Source organism: Mauremys mutica, chromosome 2 (genome assembly GCF_020497125.1).
Source record: "Mauremys mutica isolate MM-2020 ecotype Southern chromosome 2, ASM2049712v1, whole genome shotgun sequence".
Classification (NCBI taxonomy): Eukaryota; Metazoa; Chordata; order Testudines; family Geoemydidae; genus Mauremys; species Mauremys mutica.
Window position 1 is genome coordinate 88,543,731 of NC_059073.1, and position 20,870 is coordinate 88,564,600.

Genomic DNA, 20,870 nt, shown 5'->3' on the forward strand with positions numbered 1-20,870 from the left:
AGTTTCCTTGCTTTTATGGGAATAAATCAGACTCCCTTAGCATTATTTAAATTTAGCTATGCAGTATATTAAATATCCTGAGTATTGTGGATTTTGTTTGAACATAATGCAAAATATACTAATGCAATGTGCCCGTATACACATACAAGTATGCTACGTGATTTAGTTTCAATTAGGGTGACCAGATAGCAAGTGTGAAAAATCAGGAGTGTGTGTGTGTATAAAATAGGAGCCTATATAAGAAAAAGACCCAAAAATTGGGACTGTCCCTCTAAAATTGGGACATCTGGTCACCCCAGTTTCATTGTACACAGTGTCCAATTATTTATCCCTACAATAGTTTAATTTATTCAACTAAACCAATGCACTGGTTTAAATAAAATTAATTAAAAATAACCTCTAAGGATGATGGAACACTTTTCTGGAAAATGATTTGATGAGAAGTAACAACAGTGCCAGCAGATTCTCCTTCCTGCAGCTTCTTCTCTATCTCCCTTGGCTAATGGAAAAACCAGTAAGAATTCAAACTTCATCATCAAGATAATCTGAATTCACTTGACACCATAAAGGAAATTCATTCTAATGACAACAGTGCCTCATACACTGTAACATTTTCAGTGAGACTTCTGTATTCTGCAAATGCATGCACAGTTAGAGAACTTTCCCCTCCCCCAAATCCATTCACCCAAGGCTGTTAATCACAGGGAAACAAATCTCTAGTAGGTAGACAAAATCTTTGGAGGTACTTGTTCTCCGTCCGCAGCATTCTGCCCACAATAACATACCTACTTGTGGAGCATTTTTTTTTACATAAAGTTGTGGCTTTGAAAAGGAAAACGATAGCAAAAGAGTAACTCTGTGCCAGTCTATTTGATTGCATTTTAAGAAAGTATGTTTTGTTTTTACCTGCGACTCCAGGAATGTAGTACTTCCCTTCTGCAAAAATATAAGTTTTTCAGATTTTTCTCTCTCTTCTTTGGTCTAATGAATAAGAGAGGGCCGGGGAGTAGACAGTTTTAATAACTGAAATGCATTCTTATTCCATACCATATACAAACTTATCTATGTTTCATACATTTCTAATGTACAAGCAAGCCATTCATTGCCAGACTATTTCATGTGAGAAACTAGCAAACAGAATTAAACAGGAATGATTGTAGCAAAGAACTTTCCAAGCAATAATAAATAAATAAATAAAATAAAATAAAAAAAAAAAATCCAGGAGTACCTCTTTGCTCAGGACATACAGGTGAATGAAAGATAGACACTGGGATGGATTTTAAGCAGCAGGCTACAACTTTATTAACTTACAACTGGGTATGGATGGTATATAACCACCCCATCTCATATACCAGACATTTAACGGAGTCTACTGTGGGGTTACAGGGCTCCCACCATATAACCAAAAACAACTTGTTCCACAGGGCCCAGCCCACTTCTGAGTCCTCTCACCCACTCCCCATGACGGGGATAGAGGTTACAAATGGGGGATCTCGGTCTGTGTAAACTTAGGCCTCATTTACCACTGGTAGCTGGCCCTTTTAACCTTTATGCACACTGGACACAGGCTGTAAATTGTGATAAACTAAAGATTCCTAAATAATCCCTTACTAACAGACTTCCAAATCCTATTCTTCTGTTCCTGAACTGTGCCTCCACAATGATGCAAGGAAAGTGAAAAACCCTTTGGAAACTAATCGTTTGGCCCAGTGTGGGGAAAAAATCCTCATCCCCCAAAAGAGTGATTGGTCAGACCCATCCCTTCCTATCCAGCATTCTGGAAACAAAACTCACTGTGGTTACAGCTAAAGGCAGGGAGGGGAGAGCAGATGAAGAGGCAAGAGGCTTGTGAAGTCCAGGGGAAAGTTTAAATTGTTGGGCAGGGTGTGGATGGACCAATCAACTCCCATTCCCCCCACACCCCAAAGCCAGCCAATGGGAGGCAAGAACCTCAGGAGGCGGGACACGGCTTCTGCATCTTTGCACATGGGTTTTACTCCATCCATACCTTCTAGGTGGGGTCCATCCCCTTTTCTGATCCAACCAACATCCCACGATCTCACTTGTTGAGACGGGGGTGGGGACATTTCTCGGGCATGCACTCTCCCCTTCACTTCTAAGGCAATGCATTTTCATGACCAAATATCCCCCGCAGTGTGATGAGGGAGAGAGGGAGTTGTGGAAAAATCCCCATCTACTATAACATCCAGTGTATTATTCTTTATTATCTTTTTTGCAAGTATTATTGCTGAAGTGATAAAAGGGTAATCTTTCAACATTTAATGTGACATGTATTCTATGTTTTAGTCACTTGAGAAGAATATAAATTTTAACAATGAAAAAACAGACAAAATAAGCAACATTTACAAACTATGCATGGAAAGATAACTCACTGAGCTTCAGGAAACAAACAGCTACTACTGGTTGAACCTCACTGACAAAAGCTCTGTGTGTGTTTTTTAAATCACATTTTCCTATTTTTTAAAATGTTAGTCTTTTGCCTATTGTTGTGTGAAACTGACTAATGGACTATACATTTCCTTATAGTAATCTTCGGTGTTACTTTTAACTGTACTAAACAATTCTTAAGTGAGATTTAAGTAGACTGTATCTCTTTGAATTGATTACATTATTTTAAAAAAACAAGTGAAATTGGATGTTATCAAAACTCATCTTAATATATCGTGTTCCAGAGGAACCATGCCATTTATTTAAACACCATACATTTCCAGCACATAGAATTATGTTATTTTGTATCACTCAATGCACTAGAGAGATCAGTGGTACTTAGTCTAAGTAAATGGGGCCATTATGACAATTTACAATACAAATCACAAAAATTAGTAAAAGCAGCAAAGAGTCCTGTGGCATCTTATAGACTAACAGATGTATTGGAGCATGAGCTTGCATCCGGATGACATGCATCCGACGAAGTGGGTATTCACCCACGAAAGCTCATGCTCCAACATCTGTTAGTCTATAAGGTGCCACAGGATTCTTTGCTGCTTTTACAGATCCAGACTAACACGGCTACCCCTCTGAAAAATTAGTAGGTGATACTAAAAACTAATATCTCCCAGTTTCCTGTGTCAGATGTTACCAAATGGGTCAGTAGAGGGCCTAGAAAAATTTTAAGTTAATAATAATTCAAGGACTGATTTGGGGAAGACAAGGGTAACACCTGGGAAATGGTGTGCTGAGCTGAATGAAACTTATTATGGGTCACATTGTGATACCCTGACTCCTGTTGAAAAACCCCATTAAAGTCAGCGGGGCTAACAGTAGAGAAAGATTCTACGCTATCTGAGAAAGAATATTGTAATCTGACCCTATCTGACTGAGAAATAATAATAAAAACGATCTGAGGGAAGACTGTTGTCATGAGACAATTCTCACAGCATCTGAATACTCCTTGACCTTTGTCAATCTGGGTACACTTGTATCTTCTTGTCCCATTTATGCACTGGCTGTGGGTTTCCAAATGGAATCTGAGGTATTGATTTTGATCTATAAATTGCTTGGAACCTGCCTGACACCCACCCACCTCTTTGGGCAATACCTGAGCAGGAATCCTTTTGGTTTATAAGAGAGGTAGGATGCTGAGATGTCATGGTTAGTGAGGGCCCTTCGCCTTTGGAATTCCCCCTCTCACCGTTGGTCCAGAAGAGCCCTCACATCTGTGCATCTTTAGAGCATTTTGCTGAACCTCATCTATTTGGGTGGATTTTGGGGAGAACTGAGGTGCATAATGTTGGTGAAATTGGGTGGCATGTAGGTTTTGAGAGAGTTTAGGTGGTTGGGGGGGAATGGCTGTTTTTGTCGGGAGTTTGTTTGCTACTGCTGGTTTTTTGTCTTATGTATGGGCTTGGGCTTTTATTTTGTTAAAGGTGCCTAGAGTCTCATTGCGTTCAAAACAAAGTAAACAGGGATTTTTAGTTGCTTATACATTTTTATCAAGCCTCTCTCTGTCGTATTTGGGCACATTTATCAAAATGACAACCAAAATGATTTCTATCAAATAGTAGTAAGAAAAAAAGCCATTTCAATAACCACCTCTTCCACTGATAATAAATATCTTCCCAGCCACTGATTTTAAAAAGCCAAGGTAAACAGATGAGTCTTGCACTGTATCCCAGAAGCCTGCCAAACTGAGACTCTGGTATAGTGTGATTTCTAAAGCCAAAGCTGTTCATCATGAATGCTTTGTCATCTGTTCATAGGGATTCATCCCTTGGGGAGGATAGCAAGAGCATTCCAGCTAATTGTAGCTACCATTGATGTACTGACGTAACAGATTACAGTGACTATAAAGATACCGCCCCATTCATGAAGCTGCTATTCTAAGTATAAACTCTGAGGATTTTCTCAATACAAAGGGGACACAATCTGTGCTCTTATATTCATGTAAAACATCAATGAAGAAATTATGTTTTATAGAAGAGGCACTCAGAGATTTAATACATTTAATGTTGCTTGGGCCTGGTCTACACTGGGGGTGGGTTCGATCTAAGGTACGCAACTTCAGCTACGCGAATAGCGTAGCTGAAGTCGAAGTACCTTAGTTCGAATTACTTACCCATCCTCACGGCGCGGGATCGACGTCCACGGCTCCCCCGTCGACTCCGCCACCGCCGTTCGCGGTGGTGGAGTTCCGGAGTCAACGGCAGTGCGTTCGGAGTTCGATATATCGCGTCTAGATGAGACGCGATATATCGAACTCCGAGAAATCGATTGCTACCCGCCGATATGGCGGGTAGTGAAGATGTACCCTTGGTTACCTTTATATGGATTAAACTTTATCTGATGTTAGACAGTGTGATCTCTCTTTGGGAAAAAAGAGTTAGTTTAGGAAATGTAAAGGCAGAGAAGTTACTGCACCACATTGTTAGAAAAAGGGGTTACTACTTACTGCAGAACTGTACATAATTTACTTTGTAAGGCCACACCAAGTTCAGCATGGTACTTAAGCACCTGCATAGTTTTAAACATTTGAGTAGCCCCACATAAATCAATAGGATTATTTGCACGCTTAAAGCTACCAATTGTGCTCTATACTTCCTGAATCAGAGCTTAAATACAGTGTTTAGGAATGATACTTTTTTACTATACTGGAACTGGATTCCTACTATGTAGCTGCATTTTTAGGAGACTCTTCCCTAGGCATCTGTAGAATATCAATCACCACAGTGTCTAAGCACTGCATATATTGGATGCAAATTGAAAGATCCTTAGAATCATCCCTTTCTAATTCCTGGTTTAGGCTTCCTTACAAGTCTGAGATTGTACACAATCCCTGAACGCATTGCCCTGATCTGTATAAGCAGTTCCTTCTAATATTTGGGATCCAGGGCTTTTCTGAGTGAGAGTCTGTTTCTCTCTTCAGGTGTTCCAAGAACTGGAAGCTGAGGAGTGTTTCCAAACATACAAGTGCAAGTTGCTCCATATTTTCCCATTACTGTCTGTGACAGACCCAGACCAGTGGGGTACAGGAGTCTGGTAGCACCGGATGAGTCGTTTTCTGTTCCCTGAGTGACAAAAGCAGGGGCTGCCCTAGAGCAATCAGGAACCAATTAAGACAGGCAGGCTAATTAAGACACCAGGAGCCAATTCAGAACTTACTAGAATCAATTACGGCAGGCAGGCTAATCAGGACACCTGGTTTAAAAAGGACCTCCCACCAGTTAGTGAGGGGGTGTGCAAGGAGCAGGGAGTGAGAAGATGTGCTGCTGGAAGAGTGAAGAGTTCAAGCGCGATCAGGCTTCAGGAGGAAGATCCTGCAGTGAGGATAAAGAAAGTTCTGGGGGGAGACGATGGGGAAGTAGCCCAGGGAGTTGTAGCTGTCACGCAGCTGATACAGGGGACACTGTAGACAGCTGGTATCCATACAGCCCTGGGCTGAAACCCAGTGTAGAGCGTGGGCCTGGGTTCCCCTAAACTCCTGATCGGACACAGGAGGAGTTGACCTGGTCTGTGAGCAACACCAGAAGGGAAGGTCTAATTTGGAAAGGGATCTGGCCTGTCCCTGACCCATGAGGTAGGACACAGAGACGGCGGGGATTGTTCTCCATTTCCCCCACACTGGCCAGTGATGAGATTAGCTGAGTGAACGGCAGGTTTGAGCCTCTATCAGAAGTGGCCAAACTGATGGCTGCCGTGAACCTCTGAGGTTAGCAATTCCGCCAAAAAGTGCAGGACCCATTGTCATGAATATAAGGGGAAGGGTGACCACCTTTCTGTATACAGTGCTATGGGGTCCCTCCCTATGGGGGCCAGAGGCACAAAATCCTCTTACCTGTAAAGGGCTAAGAAGCTCAAGTAACCTGGCTGGCACCTGACCAAAAGGACCAATAAGGGAACAAGATTCCCGCCTTATGCAGAAGATATATGAAGGGGAAAAACAGAACAGATAAACAAAAGCCTCCCCCTCGAGATTTGAAAGTATCTTGTACCCTTTAGATTGCGATTTCCTCAGAACAGAGAATGCCTTTAAGTGCTTGGTAAGCACCTAATGGGAGCGACCTCAAATAAAATACACAGAGGGTAATAGGGTGATAAAGAATAGCCAACATGGATTTGTCAAGAACAAATCATGCCAAACCAACCTCATTTCCTTCTTTGAAAGGGTTACTGGCCTATTGGATGGGGGAGGGGTGGAGGGAGTAGTACATATGCTATATCTTGATTTTAGTAAGGCTTTTGTGACACAGTCCGAAATTACATTCTCATAAGCAAACTCGGGAAATGTGGTCCAGATGAAATTACTATAAGGTGGGTGCACAACTGGTTGAAAAACTGTACCCAGAGAGTAGTTATCAATGGTTCACTGTCAAACTGGGAATGCGTATCCAGTGGTGCATGGCATGGGTCAGTCCAAAGTCCAAAACTATTCAATATTTTCATTAACGACTTGGATAATGGAATGAAGATTGTGCTTATAAAATGTGCAGATGACACCAAACTGGGAGGGGTGCAAGCACTTTGGAGGGCAGGATTAGAATTCATAACAACCCTGACAAATTGGAGAATTGGTCTGAATTCAACAAGATGAAATTCAATAAACTAAGTGCAAAGTACTTCATTTCAGAAGGAAAAAATCACATGCACAACTACAAAATGGGGAATAACTGGTGAGGGGGTAGTCCTGCTGCAAAGGATCTCGGGGTTACAGCGCATCACAAATTGAATATGAGTCACCAACGTGATGCAGTTGCAAAAAAGCCTAAATCATTCTGGGGTTATGTAATGGGGTTTGCAAACTCCATATTGAGCATAGGCAGAAGCTAGAGGCAATCAGGCTGACCACACCCCAGCACAGCTGCTAGAACTGCCAATCATGGAAACATGCACCCAAAGATTGGACCAATAAAGAAAACGAGCCCAGCTATATAGGATGGAGAACAGAGAGAAAGGGGGCAGAAAGGTCTGGGATAGAAGAGGGGCAACAAGTGGCCTCTGAGAAACTGACAAAAGGAGACTGTAGGCCCTGGAATTTAAAGGCTGGTAGACTCAATTTAAGTTAAGAATTTATGGACTGGTCTAATTGCAGATAAATTTAATGGGACCAGTTAGGAAAAAGCTGGGACCCCTAGAGATACTGCACCAAGAGCAGTTGACAGATATAGTAACAGGAGTGTGTATGAAAGACAAAGAAGGTAATTTCCTGCTCTACTTGGTACTGGTGAGGCCTCAGCTGGAGTACTGTGTCCAGTTCAGGGCGCCACACTTTAAGAAAGATGTGGACAAATTGGAGAGAGTCCAGAGGAGAGCAACAAAAATGATAAAAGGTTTAGAAAACCTGACCTACGAGAAAGGTTAAAGAACTGGGAATGTTTAGTCTTGAGAAAAGAAGACTGAGGGAGAGTGGAACCTGATAATAGTCTTCAAATATGTTAAAGGGTTGTTATAAAAAGGACTGTGATCAATTCTTCTCCATGTCCACTGAAGGCAGGACAAAAAGTAATGGACTTTATTTGCAGTACGGGAAGATTAGATCATTTCTAACTCTAAGGGCAGTTAAGTTCTGGTTTCCAAGGGAGGTTGTGGATTCCCCATCATTGGAGGTTTTAAAGAACAGGTTGGACAAACATCAAAGATGGTCTGGGTTTACTTAGTTGTGCCCCAGCACAGAGGGCTGGACTTGATGACTTCTCATGGTCCCTTCCAGCCCTACATTTCTATGATTCTGAGTCTGATGAAAAGGCACTGACCTCTTCAGGCACAAGTGGTTCAATCATAGGAGCTTCCTCCTGTCTTGTAGCAAGTCGAACTGGAGATGTCGAAAGCCTCTTCTCCCATTCGTTAGACACTGTAGTGTCTGTGGAGGTTTCCAAGAAAGTTCGTTTCAGTTCACTTATATTGGTCTGGTGTTTCATCAGGTCTTCTTGATTTTTGTCTAGTTCCTGGATAATATAAAAACAAGGGCATTTTGTAACATTCACCTAAGCTGCCAAAATGTAAAAATCAAAATGTGTAAATTGGTTAGTGAAGAAGGTAGTAAGTATTTTAGGGGATCAGGGATCACGGCACTAACACAACACTCGTGAAAATGTGATATTTTGAAGGATAACTCCACAGAAAATCTAGTTCATGTGAGCAATAAAATACTCCTAAGTTTACCCGTATACACTATAAGCTATACTTGATAAAGAAACTTTGAAAATGTATACACATATATTTATGGAACAAGGTAGAGAAAGCCATCGTAATCTGAGAAAAAATAGCCATTTAATTTATTAGCAGGTGGGAGTACACAATTCATGCATCATAGTGCAGATCCACAGGTTTACCACTAAAACCAACACACATGTACAGTACATGCACTGGTATATACCAATACCAACCTCTAACATAAGATTACTATGTTTGACATACACATTTTCACCCTTTATTCGCTTAATCAGACTATTCTGAAAGAAGTGAAAAGAAAGGGAAAGGTAAGGGACACAATATTTAAAGGATAGAAAATGCTGTTCTATGCATTGCTTCACAAAGACTTGGCAAATAGCATGCTGAGAGATATGAACACTGCGGACACCCACAATTCAGTAACGCACATGGCCTTCCATTCTGTACCTGTGCCTTGAGATCTCCATCTTCCTCTTGATCCGACTGCCAGCATAGGAAAGATTTGAAAACAAAACGTTACCAATGCAAAACAATGTAAGGTGACAAAAGCTGATTTGTACATTTTATAATGCTAAGATCACATTTTCTCTCCACTGAGAGTGTTGGAGAAATGGGTGGACACATTTATCAACCCAACCTTGCATGGTTCTCATATCTCATACAAGAGCCTTCTTTTAAACTTGCTAAATGTGAAAAAAGGATATTAAAACTTCATTTTTCTGTATGTCCGTGTGCTCAAATATTCACAGATCCTCTATCCATTTATGAGCCAGCATTCAGACTTCCTACTGAGATGTAATGTTGTATTATACTTTAATGCTAATAGTAAGAGCTTCAGATCTACATGACACCAAGAGTTTAAAAGTTATAAATAATGGTCTACTAGCAGTCTCCTACAAACTTTGAAGCAAGGTGACAGTGCACAATGCTGCATACAAAGCTGGAACATCATCTAATTCCATAAAATGCTATTTCACTAATTTTATTCATTTGCTCTCTGCCTCTGTGAGTGTTTTTATACACACATTTTAGCTATATTATGTATACATTGTCTCTGGATCCACTTACAGGAACTGTACTCTGGAATGGCATACTCCTTGGGATCCTAAATTTTCTGAAGTGACTGATGATTTCGGTTGCTTCAGTTTGTGAGTGCCCAACTTGAGACATTTGAAAATCAGGCCCTTATTAGCTGCCAGGTGCTCAACGCTTTCTGAAAAATCAGGTCCCTAATAAGACACCATGTTGGGAACTCAAAAGCTCAGGGTTCCAAAATCTCTACCTGTGAAAATTTATCTTAAATGTTTTCAATATATCCTTTCTGTATAGTTAAAAATAAAATTTTAGATGGGAAACAATACAAAATTCTATTTTTTCTACCGGTATCAACATTCATAATGTCTGTTTCATAATAGGTTCTGCTGATTTTTGGGCCACTATTTTCTTGTTGATATTTTTAAATTTACTCTTAATTATTCAAATAATGGGAATGTCAAATACAGAATTTGCAGTTATCACTTAATCAGGGCCGGCTCCAGAGCCCAGCGGGGCAAGCACCCGCCTGGGGCGGCCCCTTCCCGGGGGGGCGGCAGGCTGGGCCGGCGGACCTGCCGCAGTCATGCCTGCGGGAGGTCCACCGGAGACCCGGGATGACCGGACCTGCCGCAGGCATGACTGCGGAGGGGACGCTCGGCCGGCGGCTCCAGTGGACCTCCCACAGGCATGACTGCGGACGGTTCGCTGGTCCCGCGGCTCGGCTGGACCTCCCGCAGGCGTGCCTGCGGCAGCTCAACCGGAGCCGCCGGACCAGCGAACCGCCCGCAGCTGCGGGAGGTCCAGCCGAGCTCCCGCGGCTCGGGGGCGCCTCCCCAGCATGACTGCTTGGGGCGGCCAAATTTGTAGAGCCGCCCCTGCACTTAATTCAAGTCTACTGTATTTACAGGCAAGATCTGATTGCCACTGATATGCTGCATACAGAATATTTCCCTGATGGTAATTTTAATTATCATTTGAAATAGTGATTGGATCATTTTGAAACCCTTTAATAATGTATCTGATAACACTGTGCGGTTTTACCTCATATTGTATCAAATTCAGCCCTGGTGTATGCAGCTGCAACTCCATTAACGCCATAGAAGTTACACCCTCTTCACTGGAGTTGTAATGGGGCTGAATTTTGTGTATTCAGTATACTTACTATATTGTATACATTTTTAGGGTTTTGTTTGTTTATTTGAGGAAGAGGGCTAAGCTATTTATTTTCATCCTCTGAAAATAATACATGTAACAATACATGTATTATAAATGTTACATGTTAAACAGAATTCAAGGCACAGTCTCAGATATGATTGAGGAAACTTGAGTACATTCCAGGAGGATAAAAATTCTCCCAGCAGAAACTTTTGAATATCTGTCTGTTCTCCCTTTTTATACATTTAATTCTCCTTAACATGTTCATTTTAAAAACAAGATAACACAACCTCAGTCAGCATTACAGCCCAGGGAAACAGCATTTGTTCAAGTTATTTTACTACCATCTGTTACCTACACAATACACAAAGCAGTTAAGCCAAATTCCCAAACAGAAACCCAAAATAAAATGACTCTAGAATGGATGTTTGAAACTTAAGGAATCAAATAAACTTTTCAACACACACATATACAGAAAGGTATCTAAACTGCAGCAACAGAGGCACAGAATAGAGCTAATATACAGGATCTGAGAGAGGTGAAGCTACATGCTACATTCTTTGATAACTATATGCTGGTGACTGTACAAACCTCTGTGGCAGTAGTTTCACCATCAGCTGCAGTATCCGTCTGTTCACTGTCCGTCTATTTTGTTGCACAAGTAACCAGGTTCCAAGAGGTAAGCAAGAATAAAGAACAAACCCATATTGTCAGTAAATGCAGGTCACAGCTTGAATTGCTAAGTCTACATCCCTGTGATGTGGCTTTTTAAACCATATATAATTTAAAGCAGCAAAAAAAAAATGCTATATTTAATAAACAGAACAGACTCAGAGGAAGACTCAAGGCATAACGTACACAGTATATGGCTTTACCATAACAGCTTTATTAGCCAAACAAAACCTTACCTGAAAAAATGTTATTTGAATCACAGGTTTTTCCTCTTAAGAAAGCCAGGTGGCTTTTTAAAGAACTAAAACCTTGTAAAAATATATATGATTAACAAACTTTTCCCCCACAACATAAAAATACAGTCCTGTTAATCAATTGTTTATGCTAGTATATATAGTTACGGTGGCGTTTGATTTTGTAGTTAGAGGGGGAAAAGATGATAATTAAAAAATAAAATAAAAAAGCTACTTTAACAGTCACCTGACTTTCAGCCCCTCATCTGTACAGATTTTATTATTGTCCCCACATTTAAACATTACGAGGCTGTCTGCATTACCAAGGAGTTCAAATAAGTATATAGTCATCTACAGTCCACCTATGTCATTTGTATGGCTCACCCCGCATTTCTTAGTGCTAAGATAGAGCTGCCGATATTGTTTCCAATATTAAAAAGGAACAAACTTACCATTTAAAAAAAGAATACAATTTTAAACACTTTTCATTCCAATTAAAAATACTGACCCTTCTCCCCGCAAAAAAAGAAACACCCCAAATCAAACCCAAGTACAAGTGGTAAAAATGAAACAAAGCACAGCATTATGCAGCCTAATGTACCCCTACTTTTTAGGCTGCACACGTAGAACACTGACACGGTCAAGTACCTCTTGGAATAGACAATATGAGTGTCAATAATTTAACACGTCTAGAGTCAAATTTAGGTAACTCCTAATGAGGTGGTTGTTAAAATGTTAATAGGCTTGCAGATCATCAAAATAACGACTTTAAAAGCAAAAATTAAATATCATTAAGTACCATTAAGTCACCTGCCCTTGATATGCATGCACAACTTTCACTGAAATCAATGAGAGTTCTTCAACTGACCAAGGATCATAAATGGTCATAAGACTATATATAAAGTAATAAAAGTCAGGTAATTTATAGTTAAGACAATACTCTTCATCCTTAAGTCTCATCAACATTAAGAGAGAGAAAAAAAGGCAACACAGTTGAAGGTACAGATGGAGGGTCAGACTCAACTCTGAATTTCCTACCTTCTGTCAGTCTGTGACAATTTTAATGTTACCTTAAAGACACTTTTGATACTTCCTTCACTGCCTTTGGCTATCACTCCTTGTTTTAAATCAAGCGTACAGAATGTGCATTATTTATATGCTAGCCAGAACCGATTAAGTCATTTTGGTCTACTGGTAGTGTATATACAATTTTCTAGTAAGTGGGTTTGACTGGACAGGCTACTTTTTTTGTATGAAAGTTTAGTGCCAGAATAAATCATAAATCAAAATACACTGATTATAAACATAGTGTTATAAAAAGATTATGTAAAAGCAGCTGCTAGTAAAGCAGTCATTCATTTTTTATACTAAAAGATCAGACATCATTACAATTTTATAAGCAAAACTGTTTTTGTGTTAAAACAGTAGAACTAAAATCCAATTTACACTTGTAACTTAAAAACATCTGAATAGATGAGTCCAAGTATTTTTTTAAAATAATAAAAAATGTTCTGGGGCCAAGACACTGTAATGCTAAATTTTGGCACAGACTGTTGTTACAACCGTTACGATTTGGAAAGAAAAGGCTATCAAGAATTTTAATCACTAAGGTGTGAATCGTGGAGCTAATGAAATACAAATTCTGCCCTTGGAGAGACAGCCTGACGCCGATGCACGTCTCAGGATAGAATGTGGTTAAAGAAGAGGTTTGATCAGAATACAGTCTGCAGGGGCAGGATACTTATTGTAGCTCTTAAATATGTCATGCACATCATTGGGTACACTACTGTTAGCTAAAAGTACACGTTTATACAGAGAGGTTTTTTCCCCCTATTTCTTCCTTAATGAAACAAATTCTAAATGAAATATAGAAATCAGTATATAACCATGATGGACAAATCTACTAATAAACAAATCTACACCAAGAGACTAAAAGTTGATGTTATTGAACTACTTGTCAAATAAAGATTTGAAGTCATTAAAAAGCAGTGAAATGGAGGTTTAAGAGGCTCAGCAAGGCAGATTTCACTAGGAACAGAGAGTTAAAAGAATGGCTGGTTAAAATTATAGACCAACTGTAGTGCTCTGAATGATATGCAGCTGCTGGCACTATTGGTAGCCTAGGGGATATGAAAGAAAAAAGACAGCTATATTGTGATAAACTTCAGTTGCTTCTCCTCTAATTTGTGACAATAACTGCTGTGATTTGTTTTGCCAATGTAATGCAGACATGCCCAACTTTAAAACATATTAACTTTCATGCAATATTTTGAACAAGAAATACACCCTGGATTAGGCACAAGTCTGTGTAATTTGCCATACAAGTACTGATTCTGGGGTAACCATTATCACAAAAGGACTAAATTGCCAAGTTTATTTTACACATTGTTATGATGATATTCACTTTGACCACTAAGTTTAATACCAAAAGAGGTGCTCATTTCTGAAAGAAGAATACACAAATGGATTATATAAAACACTGCCTTATTATTATTTTTGGCTACACACTCTGCTTCTATAACAGACAATATATTATTATGTTTTTATTATAATAATCATCTGAGTGTAGAGCTATTGTAAGTTGAAATTTAATGCTATCTCAAAGTGAAGACATGAAATGAGACAGTAAAATGGATCTTGGACGCCTTTCATCCTAAATTGCAGTTTTCTTCTTAAAGACTGGAACCAAAAACATCTGAAGAAAATGTTATGGTGCAAACGGATGCAACTCTGGCATTCCATAAAAGGGAATCACAATCCTATGGCCAAATGTTGCTGAAACTCATGGGGCAGATTTTAAAAATCTTTAGATGAACAGAATGTGCATACAATGCAAGTCAGACTAATAATTGCATGTACAAATGGCTAATGGTAATGTATATATGCAATTACCTGATTTGTGTCTGCAAGGATGGTACAACTGTATGCACAAAACAAGCATGTAATTGTGCATCTAAAGATTCTAAAAATCCGACCCCATGCTTTTACTCTGTCAGCATAGAAAGGGTCAGGAGTAAAATAGATACCAATTACTCAGTATCTGTTATACAATCAAGTAGATTCCCTTTCTTCTTCTTCTATGTAATTACATCCAAATTTCTCACCAGAACTACAGATCTTGTTGCCAGGCAAATTGCTTTAGCTGTATTTTGTTATAAGCCATCCAGTTTACTGACAGAAAGCATTAATTTTGGTAGTGCTAATTCAAGGCAGCAAGTGGTAACTAGGACATGCTGCAGTTGCAATTGAAAAACGTACCAATGCAAATTTTCAGTGGAATGCTGCACTGAATGGGATACTAGCTGAATCTAAAGTAGAGACAGGATCAAGCCACAGAGACCAGATCCAGATTTTGACATTCAAAGTTTGGGATATTAGGAACTGGGGATTTTGCTTGGCCTGTTACAAAATTAAAGACCATTTTCAAAATTCTGACTGGTTTGGATTCTGAGCACCCCCAAAATTTGGGATAGTGCCAATTATTAGTTGTTTGATATGTAATTATGCATGCAATTGTACTTAACTACTTGTTATTTAAACAACTCTTCTAAACTGTCTTTAGTAAAAACTAGTATTAACTGGATGAAAAAACCTGATTGGAAGAAAGAGAGTTCAGATATTGTTCTTTAGAGTTGAGTTGTGGCAAATTGTAAGTGTAATTCACTGCACAACAACTGATAAAAGTTTGAACCAAGCTGCTATTTCATTCACAGTGTTGTGCCTAACCCTGGGACCCAAGCTGCACTCCCAACACAAAAAACTCTTACATATCAGCACAGACAGAAATGAGGTTCTGAAAGTAGGACCACTATTGCAGCATTCTAACACTGTTTAGGACTGAAGCACTGAACACAAAAAAGAAGTGTGTTCTATGCCGAGGTACACACCTCTTCCTCTGAACTGTCACTCAGGTCATTGTCAAGTGAGGCACTCAAGGAGGCCGCCTTGGGCTCCAGGTAGCAGAGGCACATAGCCAGAGGAAAGGAGAGAGTGAGAGCATATGGCACTGAGAACGAGGCAGACAGCAGAAAGAAAAATATGAAAAGGAAACAAGGCACGAGGGATGGTGATCGGATGGGAAGGTAATGCTGCACACTTTCAGGCAGGAAGTTGGTTTCAGAGAGGTTAGGGAAGGAAAGGTAGCCATCATCATCCAGGAGAGCAGGAAATGACTCTGGAAGTTGCAAGGAGAAGGAAAACAGTGTTCCGCCGTTACCAGCTTTTTGCTTATAGCTAAAAGCCATGTCTTGTTCAGCAGAGCAAACTCTTCCTTTTCTATCAGAGTCTAAGTCAGACTCACCGTGCATTTGCATAATGTCTTTAGATGACTCATAACTTAATGGGTTTTGAGCATTCTCCTTACATCTCCTACGAAGCTTTGTTGAAGATACAGGGGGACCAGACTGTGAGGTTGATGAGGAATGAAATGAATCAGTGCCAAGCAAAGATGACTGATGAAAGAGAGAGAGCAGCAAACAAGGTGCAGAAGCAAAAGGACAAAAAGAAAACTGTAATTAGTTAATTTTCTTCTGTGTTTATATATACAAAACTTACAAAACAGAATTTTAACACCAAAGCTTTTCACTGAGTTAAATGAGACCAATTCTCACACTGCATGCCAATTATTAGTGATGGAGGGTTTGCAGCTTACAAAAGCAACTTCTTCATTCAACATTTGTCTGTCCAGTCATACTGTAGTACCCGATTTAAATAAAAGTCCTTTAAAAGAACCTTGTCTACGTGCATCTCCAGATGCTGTGGATTCCTATTTATCATAAGTACTTTCAAACATGAAGTACATGGATAACAACCACCTCCCCACCCCCCAAAAAATAAAAACAAAAATCCCTAAACAAAAAAAGGCATTGAAGCAAGGAAAAGAACTTCTAATAACTATTCTGCTTATGACATGTCCTGTAGTCCTTACTCAGTCAAGTCAGTGGGAAACTAGCGTGGGCAAGGACTAGGCAAAAAGTGGGAGATTTTCAAAAGCACAAAAGACATTTAGATGTCTGTCATCTGAGATTTTGAAAATCTCCCCCAAAATGACTGAAAAAATCAAGGCTTTCAATAGTCTTTTCCCAAGTCTCCTCCACGGAATATCTGACAGAATAAAATGTCCCAAAATTAAAGATGATCAAAAATGAAAACTTACTCTGGTTTTGGGAAAAATTACTAGCTCAGCCATTGCCAGTTTCATGGATGGGTAATTCAGCAAAAAAAATCATACTCAGTAGATGAACACAGTGGGACTGATCCTCAGCTAGCTTTACAACAGGTGAAGATCTACTCAGTATATTTAAATTTCTGGTCCCACTTCTGTTTTGTGATTGGGGCCATCAAACCCACAATCAATTTGGCCACATGGAAAGAAACCTCGCCTAATAATCAAATAATAGTTGTAAATAACTTTTCAGAAGGCCCAGGAATGGCCCTCCTCACCAAGGGCTTCACAACTACACAGCGTGACTTCCGTATCTCTTGGAAAGAGGAATTGCATTGGCCTCAAACAGGCCACTAGGTACAGGAGGTTTGGGAGCAGACTGGAGGAGGGGACACAGGATCCTTGGCTATATAGATGCAATGTCCCCAACAGCCCCTCATTGGCTGTGCAAGGGAATACCATTGCAGTCTATGGGCTAGGGTTCTTACTACATGAGCCTTGTGGGTAAGGGCTGAATTACATACAAAGCCAAATTCCTCTGGTTTTGCGCTAGAAGAGTAATTTTTTTTTTACCCTTTATGCACAGGCAAAAAAATGCAGCCAATACTCTTGCTAGAAAGTTCGCTCTACCTATGAAGAAGAGGCACGATTTACTACTCTTTCATTGAGATGCAAGAATGTTAGAAGGGCATTCAACACAATATTTAAAATTTAAACAAATAAAACAAGACAATGGTGTGAGTTGCCACGAGGGAATGCACTCTATTAGTGCGCTGTGAAACTATCACATTCCTTCATAGCCTCTCACTGGCATTCTTAAAAAAAAGGGCCAGTAGATTTATAATGTTTATTTATTTTTAGACACACTGGGTCAAATTCAATATGGCCCATTGTGAATAAATGAAACAGAGAACCAGCTCCATTACTCAAACTGTGACAACTTGAACTGCACCCATTATTACTGTCTTCCTAGACCAGTTTTCTACATTTCACATGCATTTACAGTCTTACATCCTGATCCCAAAATCAGCTCCATGTGGGAACAGGCACCTGCCTGCACAGAGCCAATTGCAAGATAAGGGGCCTTAATGCCATATCCTACTATCACTGGTTACTGTGTGTAAACCTTACTATGTATGTTAGTAACAGGAGCTGGTCCCCTTAAGATGAACATTTACATTAAAAAATTACTGATTTTTCCCATTATTTTCCTTTAGCCTTTAGGTAATGATGCACCCAATTTTATAGCATTCCAGAATTAAAAAAAAAAAAAACCAAGTGAAAAGCATTTTATAAATTTTAGATACTTATGTTTAATATATCATCAATCTTAAACATTATTCAAAATGGATTCCTTTTTTAACTATCTGCCAATAATTTTATGTTCAAGTGCTATGTCCAAGTCCATACCTGTTCTGAAGTGTCCACAGATTAAATCTGGATGCAATTACTTTATTATATGTGATATATGCACACAAACATTTCTTTACAATATGAAGCCAAAAGTCATAATTTGTAAATTCTTCTTCTGCCAGTAATATTTTAATGAATTTATTTACATGCTTGGAGAATTAACATTTAGAATTTCTCCTGGTATACTAGTAAGACCTGCAAGGGTTAATTCAAACTGTAAAATTCCTTATCAGAACAGCTGAAAAACTCTATACAAAAGTTTAGATTTTTTTGAATAAGAATCAAATTGAAAATTGGTCCAGTTGCTTCTTAAGGCCTGAACCATATTCCCATTTAGGTCAACAGCAAAACTCCCATGGTCCTCAATAGAAACCGAACTGGGTCTTTAATAGTATTTTAAAATTGCAGCCCTCTTAACTGATTATTTAAATACAATTTTTATTTTTGAAAAATAAATGATGTATTCTGGGGGTGGGTAAGTAACTTCACAATGTTCTTCTGAAAGTCTCATCAGCAATTTCCAGCTATATGTCTCCTTTGAACTGCAGCTCACCCTCCTGCTTGACTTAAGTTAATAATCCCATAGGGACAGCATTTATTTCCAGTGGATATTTTCTCCCCTCCCCATACATTTGAATTTCAATTTAGTCTTTTCCATTAACAATCCTTCTTAAAAATTACAAAAGGTATTATTTTTTAAAGAGAGCTCTAAAGGGTGATCTCTGTTTTGAGGTACAATTTGCATGTGTACATTTTTTCCCTGAATTTTTGCACCTGCGACTTAATTGCAGGTGTCTGTTTAGGGACTTGAACCTCCAATTCCTTACCTCATTGCAGGCATATCTCAGGTAGTGTGAAATGCAAGCTCTCAGATTTGTATCCATAATTCATTTGTGGGTATAAAATGTGGAGGTGAAATTTTGTGCTTCTAAGCAGGCTGGGCCTCACCTTTTTTTGAAAGTGTGCTCTTTAATATGGAGCATCAAAGTTCAAGAAATGTCCCTTTGCATTATATCCTAGATACAAATATTTCACACACTATTTTTTTCTGATGTAGGAGAACAGGAAGATTGTTTGGCTGCATATTTCCTGATTCTACCTGTTTTTTCTTCAGTGCTAATCTCTGAAGTTCAGCATCTGCTCTGTTTGATTTACTCTTTATCAAGAATAGAGTAAGCTGAATTCCAGAGTTATTGGGAGAGGAGGATGGGATGTAGTGAATGACAGAAATCTATACCAAATGACTAAGGAGTAGAGAAATGCCAGTAAAAATAGGCTTTTCAGTGCAAAACTACATAAAAGGGAAGCCAACATCCTACTAAGCCAGAAAAAAACATGCTACAGTACACTAGCGCCAAACAGTTAGGTGTAGAGAAAATATGCCCATTAAGTATGTGCGAAGGTATGTAATGTGACCAAAAAAAACCCCAAGTGATTCTTCAAATGCTGAACTGTGCAAAAAAACCTGAAAAATATTGTTGCCCGTTGAAAAGTGAATAACAAAATAAATAAATTAAAACAAAAAAGAAAGCGCAAAAGTGTAGTATGTAAATACCACTTTTTAGATCCTCCCTGTTGAAAGCCATATCACACTGACTGCTAAATCAAACTGTTTCTAAACCAAATAGCAGAAAGCAGGAATTAACTTTAAACACATCACCTACTCACTCTCAGAGAGTACATAGCACCATATAAAGTTTTCTTGTTATGCGTTTAATACACATTATCCTTCTTATCTTTACTGAATTTTGCTTCTCTCTCTAATAATTACTGTGGTGCTCCAAGTACTTCACAGCTGGGTGAGTTAAATAGTAAACCTGAAAACATTACCTTCGTGTCATGGCGTATTGCAGAGACTGGAGTGATTTCCTCTCCTTTTTTTTTGCCCTCTTCCTCATCTCTTTCTTCCTCTGCTTTTTTCTCTGGAGTCACAGTGGTTATCAAGTTGGTTTGAGAGATGCCCTTTGTTGTGGCGTACTGGCCAGTACCAACCTCTGCAGCAGACATAGAATCCTTCATGTACATTTCATGGTTTTCATTCACTGATGCTAAAAGCAAATATAATTTAAAGAGATAAAGTCTGAAATAGCTTGTTCTGCAGATCTGAATAAAATTAGAAGCTGGGTTAGTAAAACATTATTTTGCTGAAAACATGAAAATATATTTCAGGTATCCAAAAACATGCATATATACTTAAATAAAAGTGTTATGTGCCTACTTTAAAGGTCTGGGTTGTATAGACATACATACACACATTATTTTTCAGATGTATGTGTATACACACACTACATTCATAATGCATGCATTATGCATTATTTTGAACTGTTAGTAAGCTGTTAAAGTGCTTACCATGATTTAATATCTGAATGAAATTAATGCATTGCCATATTAGTAGATCAGGAATGTAAGAAAAAATAGCTATGACTTCAGCCATGGGTAGAGGAACAAAGGAATTTTTTGAATCTCTGTCACAATATAACTTAATGCAAATCAAACGCATTGTATATAGCTGCACTGCATTACACAAAATGACATTCTGAATGTAACACATGCATAACATCTGAGAAGCAAGA

At 39.1% G+C, this 20,870-nt stretch overlaps 1 protein-coding gene across 23 annotated transcripts in view; it reads right to left on the minus strand.

Annotated features, from left to right (window-relative positions):
• The window catches only part of EPB41L3 (erythrocyte membrane protein band 4.1 like 3), a 208,717-nt gene that overhangs the window by 10,735 nt on the left and 177,112 nt on the right, over positions 1-20,870 (minus strand). For 15 of the 23 annotated variants that reach the window (XM_045003924.1, XM_045003937.1, XM_045003923.1 and 12 more), the window contains 6 exons: positions 20,128-20,345; positions 11,407-11,460; positions 9,073-9,108; positions 8,208-8,399; positions 907-981; positions 398-499 (listed from right to left, as the gene is read on the minus strand). In XM_045003924.1, coding sequence (XP_044859859.1) covers positions 398-499; positions 907-981; positions 8,208-8,399; positions 9,073-9,108; positions 11,407-11,460; positions 20,128-20,345 — 677 coding nt within the window. The remainder of the gene's footprint in view (positions 1-397; positions 500-906; positions 982-8,207; positions 8,400-9,072; positions 9,109-11,406; positions 11,461-20,127; positions 20,346-20,870) is intronic. The other 8 variants (XM_045003942.1, XM_045003945.1, XM_045003941.1 and 5 more) reach the window with 2 other exon arrangements.